The 7,555-nt window shown below is 45.9% G+C and overlaps 1 protein-coding gene across 6 annotated transcripts in view; it reads left to right on the top strand.

Annotated features, from left to right (window-relative positions):
* UNK (unkempt family zinc finger) overlaps positions 1-7,545 on the top strand; it is a 42,242-nt gene extending 34,697 nt beyond the window's left edge. For 3 of the 6 annotated variants that reach the window (XM_017743248.1, XM_017743249.1, XM_017743253.1), the window contains 6 exons: positions 27-201; positions 1,336-1,437; positions 2,943-3,131; positions 5,943-6,124; positions 6,634-6,891; positions 7,271-7,545. In XM_017743248.1, coding sequence (XP_017598737.1) covers positions 27-201; positions 1,336-1,437; positions 2,943-3,131; positions 5,943-6,124; positions 6,634-6,891; positions 7,271-7,426 — 1,062 coding nt within the window. In that variant the 3' untranslated portion in view covers positions 7,427-7,545. The remainder of the gene's footprint in view (positions 1-26; positions 202-1,335; positions 1,438-2,942; positions 3,132-5,942; positions 6,125-6,633; positions 6,892-7,270) is intronic. The other 3 variants (XM_017743252.1, XM_017743251.1, XM_017743250.1) reach the window with 2 other exon arrangements.
* Positions 7,546-7,555: the final 10 nt, after the last annotated feature.

Here is a 7,555-nt window from a genome sequence, read left to right as displayed (position 1 = left end):
TTTCCCTTTTCCCACTCTTGTTTCAGGACATCCTGGGCATTCTCCCTGTGGGGAGCCCACTGACATCCAGCATCTCCTCTAGTATCACCTCCAGTCTGGCTGCAACCCCCCCGAGCCCCGCCGGCACCAGCAGCATTCCAGGCATGAATGCCAATGCCCTTCCCTTCTACCCAACCAGTGACACCGTTGAGTCTGTCATAGGTAACTTTGCCTTTTTCACTTATGAAAATAGGGCTTCCTCAGCCATGGATCACCAGATGTGAGACTTGGAATAACGTGGGTGTTCCAGTGACCTCCAGTTTTCCGTGTCTGTCAGTGCTGGCAGATTCCTGAAGCTTGTTCTGTGACTGTGGCACATCTGATGTTTCCTGCAGGTCATTTTGGATGAAATTCACCCACGGGACCAACTGAAGGCCTCAGAGCCATTCACTCAGAATGTCACATGGCATAAAAGGGCCTTAGTTTTAGCTTTGTCAAAGTGACAAAGAGGTCTTGGACTAGGCAGGAAATCACAGGGGCATTTTCCACAGTTACTACCCCTTAGTTCTAAATGACAATTTTATAGCCAGAGCTACCACCAGGTAGATTGTAAGGACTTTGCCCTTTGTAGAGTGTAGGACAGAGGCTGTAAGAGAAAGGAAAACAGGAGAGTCCAGAGAGTGAAGTCACTCTTAGATAGGCACAGGCTTTTTGGTCACCTGTTTTTCTTCTTCCTTTTTTTTCTTTTTTTCCTTTTTTTAATTAAATGTAACATTTCTGAGGTGATCTCACTAATTTGTTAAAAATAATAATAGAAATGAGTGGGCATGTGTGGGATGGAATTATATTGATCATCATTAGTGATGAGGCATGTTCAAATAGATGTAACAGATTCAGGCATTAATAAGCTTTATTTTACCCTATATGTGAACCTCAGAGATGTTTTTCAAGTGTTCCCTTCTCCTTGTATTTCTTTTCCAAGTGGCTCTTCAGGAAAGCAGGGACAAAGCACAAACCAGACCCAGACATGCCGTAAGCCAGTGTTCCTGTGTCTAAGGGACAGACTTAAAAGAGCAGTTTGGGGAAGACTTGTGGGATCTGCTGTTAATTCATCAGATTTTTGTTTCCATGAACCATTTGGGAATACTTTGAGACAGAAGGAGACAGGTCAGGTTAAAGAACCTGAACTGAAAAGCTGCCCATGACACTTCTGCCAAACCATCTGAGAACAGGATGGAGAGTAGGGCCCTGAGAGGTAGAGAGCACAGGCTCCTCTGCATGTAGGCTCTTTGGGCCATCCTATCTCTTGAAGTTGTTGGTCCTTTATAACATAATTGGTACCTCTGTGTCTGGCAGAGTCTGCCTTGGATGACCTGGACCTGAATGAATTCGGAGTGGCTGCCCTGGAGAAGACATTTGACAGCAGCACAGTGCCCCACACGAGTGGCATCATGATAGGTACATGAAAGCAACAGAGCTTTCTTTATCTTCTGCCAAGCAGTGTTGCCCAGTCACCTCAGTGGAGCCAGCCCAACCGAGCTCTAAAACCAGTCCCAAAATAGCATTGGTTAAAACAGCAATTACAATGAACTCTGGCAACCCCTGAGCATCTTTGAAGTGAGAGCTTGCCCTTACTGACTAGCAGAGCTGAGTTATTGCCATTGGGCCCAGGTGTCTTGGGGATGTTTCTTGAGACTGAATGGGTCTTGCCTGATTTTTTTTCTTTTTTTTTTTTTTCTCTTTTTTTTCTTTTTTTTCCCTTTTTTTTTTCTTTTTTTTTGAGTGTGTAAGTAGACTCCAGAAGGCATCTGATGCATTTCAAATCAGGCCAAAGTATAACAATTCGCATCTTAAGCAGAAAACTCTCCCTAGCTGTAACAGGAAACTCACTGACCTGGTAATGCCATCCATCTGTCAGAGTGTCATCATGGTCTGCTGATTTGGTTCCTGTAATGTCTGTCTCATTTTGATACATGGAGGTAGGCTAAGGCCTCTTCTACCTGTCTCTGATGGGTGTCCAGGGAAAAAAAAGAAATGTCTTGTAACTTTTTTGGAAGTGGTTGTAGTTTCTGGCTACCTTTGCTGTGTAAAGCAGGTGTTTGAACAGGAGCTAACTCTGGTTGTCTGAAGGTTTCCAAGGGAACTGCACTGCCTGGAGCTGTATCGAGGTAGGAAGGGACCTGTGGAAAGAATATCACTTCCACTTCCCTGCCAAAGATTAGAGCCTGCTGGAGGTTTACTGTCCCTGTCTGCTGCCAGCCCTGCTGCTGCTGCTCCCCACCTGCCGTGCCTTAGGGATCCTGCCCTTCTCCCTCTCTTCACATCAGGCCTGGGTGTTACCTGGTGACCTTCTAAGGGGGGAGATAGATGAGGAGAGAGCGGGGCTGAGATCTCCCTAAATCTGTGAGTGGCAGGCAGGACAACCTCTGGTGTAAGGGAAGTTGATGTCTTTTGTGGTTAGGCTTTTGTTTATTTGGGGTTTTTTATTACTGGTAGATCCAGGCACTCAGGTATCTGTAACTAGTCACTGGTTTTTAGTGGTTGAGATCATGAGCTCACCCAGCATGACAGTCTTCTCGCTACAGGTTGTTTGGAAGTATTAAAGGCAGAGGCACATGTTTTAGAAGTGAATTTTTCATGACAAAGTATTTCACCAGATACCAAATTCATCTTCTCTAGGCTGACAGGGACCGAGCTCTGCTCAGAAAACCTTTTGTTCCTTTGGCCACTCAAAGAGCAATCCACTGAACTGTGGAGGGCCTTAACCTATGTGGGTCATGGGATGGCAGCTTCAGTGCTCCTCTTAAAGGCTGAGAGGGGAATGAAACCTCAGGAGAAGTGGAGGGAATCCCGAGGGGCTCAGGGAGGAGAAAGGGAACCTAACACCTCCTGCTCTGAACTCCTGCCTGTGCCCACGCCTCGTGGTCATACATAGCCATCCTCTCTGTGTGTTCTTTGTCCAGGTGGGAGTTTGCTGCAAAGTTCTGCTCCTGTAAATATCCCCGGGTCCCTTGGAAGCTCTGCCTCCTTTCACTCCGCCTCTCCTTCTCCACCGGTCAGCCTCTCATCGCATTTCCTCCATCAGCCCCAGGGACACTTAAGCCAGTCAGAAAACACGTTCCTGGGGACATCAGCTTCTCATGGATCATTAGGTAAATGCATGGTGTGTGTGTGTCCCATGTACATGCCTGTCTGTGCCATGTAAGTATTTTCTTTTAAGTTGGCTTTAATTTCAATGTGTTGTTTCACTGCTGCCATGGATCTCTTCTTCCCATGAGAACAGCAACGGGACTAGAAGCTGCTTTACCAAAGTCAGCTAATACCTCATGAACAAGGGAGCAATTCCCTCTACTTCCCATGTTTCTAGGCTGGGGAAAAAGGGCAGATAGGTTAATTGCCTTGCTCTGATGATGCCTTTCAGGAAAAAGAGCACTGCCTTTTCCAGCCAGCAGTGCTTTGCTGAGACTTCATATAAAACTCAGAGCTGGGTCCTCATCTTGGCTGAGTTTAGGTAGGGATTGCAGTTTGCCCTTGTGACTGCTTGTGGGTCAGATTAGCTTCTGGGACCTCTAGAGCAGGCCTGGGCCATCAGAACTTTTTCTCCTGTTTGACACTCCGCCAGTTTTGCAGTGTGGACTTTATACAAAGTCAGTGTTTCAGTTTTGTCTCCCTCGCTCCTTCCCCTCCTTGAGGGTCTCTTTCATGTATGAGGGAGTGAAGGAAGAGAAATTGCTTTGGAGTTTCAGCTGTATCAGGAAGAAGAGGAGATTTAGCAGACAAATCTATTTTATTATCAAGACACAGGATTACCTTGAGAAATAAAGCTGTTTGGCCTCCAGGCTACAGTGACACCAGTTCTGCTCATTTCTGTTAGTAACAGTAAATATTCATTCTCTCTATTGATGCTAGACATAAATGCCTCTTCAAATCTGAGATACACTTTAATCTTTAAAATTCAGCTTAACCTAATAAAATGATTACATGCTTGTGTAAGCTGTTTCTGCATGCACTTATCTGTGTAACTGCATCCCTTGTTTGCACAGCCCAAGCCCATGATTCCATGCTTGCCATTGCTGCTTGTTTGGCTTTAACAGCTTTTACAATTACTGTAATAAGAGGCATCAGAGGCCATCTCTGCTCTTAATTAGGTTGAGGCTGGCTGTTTGCCCCAGTTTTTGTAAGAAAAGGAAAAATTGCTGTTTCAGAAGAAATGAGTTATATTTATCTTGACTATGTATTTATACAAATTAAAAGCCAAAAATTGCAGGAAATTCATAAATGCATTTAAATAATTTATTTATAAGGAAAAAAAAAAGATATTTTCCATAAATACAACAAATCCTTTGCTGGGGTTTTGAGAAGATATTTGAATAGTTTCTTAGCAGTTGGCAATCATCTGCTCCATGTAACTTGGTGAATGCACGTAACATGTCAAGTGTGTAGTTATCACTGATTTGTATTGAAATTGAGTTTAAAATGCCTAGTTCTGGGCTGGTTTCCACTGTGCTAGGTGCAAAATGTGCAGAGAACGCATTCCTGACCAAAGGGGCTTGATACTTCCAATGTGAAATGAGAGCAGCAGGTGGAAAGAGGGGGTTAAAACAAATTACAGGAAGAGCTTGGTCAGCTTTGTGGCAGAATTTGTGGCTTGGCAGCATCCTGCTTAATGCTGGATTCCCATTCAAGAAAACTGAAGTTTAAAAAACAAAATGTGAGTTGGGATTCCATTAAAACTTCTTGCTTTCAACTGAGCACCCTTCAGAGCAGCTGAGATGGATCTGTGGTAAGTGGCCTGAGCCAGCAAAGATCCCTTGCTGCTCTGCTGAGTCAGTTGTTAATGTGCCTAAGCCCCTGGTGAAGACAAGTTACTATTTTTCAGCTGTGTATTTTGTAACTATTTGTGTCTTGGCTACAAGACAAATAATGGGAACTCAGTGGTGCTGGGGTAGACCTTAGTGAGAGGCTGTTGACTCCAGGGCTCACTTGCAGGCGCAGCTTAGCTGCTTGTGAGATCAGAATTATCAGTTGCAACTCGATTTAGGAGTGTTCCCAGCCAGTGGGCATGAAAATGACTCCCACATCAAACTGGAGCAAACTGTTTGGGTAAGAGTCCACACTCTGTCTCAATATTACCTTTTCCTACTAGTTTTCCCCTGAATGCAAAGTGAATTTTAAGTGAAAGCATTTTTGCTATTGAAAGAGTACAAACATTGGACTCTGTGGAAAAATAGCCAGTTTTGTCTACAACTGATACTCTACTTCTTTGTCTCCTAAACCTTGAATTTCTTCCTGAAAAGAGAGTTTATTTGAACAAACTAAAATAGGGAAGTGGCTAATTAGTCTTCTGTGGTGCTGCTCACTAGCTCAGTGCTAGAACTCTGCAGAGGGTGAAGCAGATACAGATACTATTGTCTCTACTTGTTTATAAACAGGATTTTCCAGTTCTGTTCCTTGTGTATGGAAACAGTAATGACTTGGAGCATTTTTTGTGTCACTGTTTGGAAGTGAGGCTCCTTTTCTAAGCCCCACATTGAGGAGACAAAAGCAGAAGTTTCTCAGGGTGTACTGTGGGACGAAGCACCACCTGGGCTCTGTGAACCAACTCTGGTGGCTGTGCTGCACGGAAAAGTGGGGAGGTAGAAGCAGGTCAGGGGTTCTCCTGAAAGAAGGGGGATTTAAGCTGATGGTCAGCTCTGCTGTAAAAGTGGTGCTTCTAAAAACAGCCTGATTCAAGAGTTCCTGGGTCCTCCCTGCATCACAAAAGATGAGGCCTAATGGTGTGAAATTTCCCTATAAAGTCCCTCTATGATGGACTCCAGGGTCATGGGGATGAAACTGATTCTTGAGATGAACTTTTTATCCTGTTTACACGTTTTTGAATCCTGGATTTCACAGGGTTAGGGAGGAAATGGGGAAATTGCCAGCACCTGTGACATAACCCTCTCTATTTCCCTGTGAAACAGGTTTAAATGGGATGAACAGCAGCATATGGGAACACTTTGCTTCGGGGAGTTTTTCGCCCAGTACCTCACCTGCATTTCTGTCAGGTCCAGGTGCTGCAGAGCTGGCACGGCTACGACAAGAACTGGATGAAGCCAACGGCACAATAAAGCAGTGGGAAGAGTCTTGGAAACAAGCCAAGCAGGTACTTGGGCAAATCCTGGGATTAGGGAGTGTAAAGGGGTAGGGGGTGTCAGCCTTTCAACAGGCTCCTGGACATGGAGGTGAGGGACAGAACTGTAGGTTTTACAGATTCTCAGCATTCTTTCTTCCCCCTTGGAAATCACCAAATCAGTGGGCCTGGTGTGTTCAGGTGCTGGAAGTTCAAGGCCAGGTGTTGTGAAGTGTTTGACAGTCTCTCAGAGCTGCCAGCTGACTTTGATCCATGATAATTTGTCAGTATGCAAAGTTCATCCCCTGAACAGTGTGAGCCAGAAGTGTAGAACCACAGCCCAAGCAGATGGGATATCTGGAATGAGCAGTGCCTTGAAGCAAGGCTCCAAACGTGTTTCAGAATTTGGGAACAGAATTTGGGCAGATTGGTCAGAACTGGCGTGAGGAGTGTATGGAAATTGATAACTTTTCTGGGTTTCTCTTTGGAGACAGACCAAGTTTTCAGACTGCTTCTTTTACCCTCTTTGTCGGAACTTGCAGGCTTGTGATGCTTGGAAAAAGGAGGCAGAGGAAGCAAATGATCGCGCCAACACAGCTAACATGGAATGTGAACTGGCCCGGGAGCAGAGGGAGGCCTTGGAGCTGCAAGTGAAGAAACTGCAGGAGGAGCTGGAGAGGATCCACACCGGCCAGGACCCGCAGTTCCTGCGCTCCTTCTCTGACCTGGAGACGCTCTCGCTCTCGTCGCTCTACACCCTGCAGAAACAGCTGCGGGCCAACCTGGAGAAAGTGGACAAGGTGAGTGCCAGCGCCTGGCAGGACAGAGCTCTGCCCTCTCTGCTCCTACAGGTCACAGCTTTTTCCCTTTTCCTCAATAGAGCCAGAAATCAGAAGCCTATCAGAGCACTTCCAGGTAGATGTAACCAAAGTGAGCTCTAGCTGGCTCACAGGAAGATAACTTCATCTTCTTTGTGCCTAAAGTACAGAGTTTAAATCAATCAAAGCTGCTCTGTTGATCCTAAAGGTCCCGAAAGGCATCACGCTGTGCTGCTGCACTTTTGCTTCAGGAGATGAACAGGGTGGACAGCTGCCAGGTCCTCCCTGCCCTTCCCCAAACCGCTGAGCCCTCTGCCGTGCGTGTGACGCTGACGCTGTGCCCTGTCCCCCTCTCTTGCAGGCGGTATTTCAGATGCAGTCAGTGAAATGCCTTAAGTGTCAGGAGGAGAACCGGGTGGTGTTACCGTGCCAACACGCGGTGCTGTGCGAGACGTGCGCCGAGGAGGGCGAGTGCCCCATCTGCCACCCCAACAGGCCCCACTCTCTGCAGTCGTGACCTTGCGAGGACACTCGTTCTGATCATATCCTATAGAACTTTTTAACTTTATACATACGTACATATATATGTATGTGTATATATATATATGTATATATGTGTGTGGATGGGCGGGGGTGTGGACGGGGC

This window comes from Corvus brachyrhynchos, unplaced genomic scaffold (genome assembly GCF_000691975.1).
Source record: "Corvus brachyrhynchos isolate BGI_N302 unplaced genomic scaffold, ASM69197v1 scaffold148, whole genome shotgun sequence".
NCBI classification, from domain to species: Eukaryota; Metazoa; Chordata; class Aves; order Passeriformes; family Corvidae; genus Corvus; species Corvus brachyrhynchos.
Note: the sequence above shows the minus strand (reverse complement) of the source record. Positions and strands in the feature narration are given on the sequence as shown.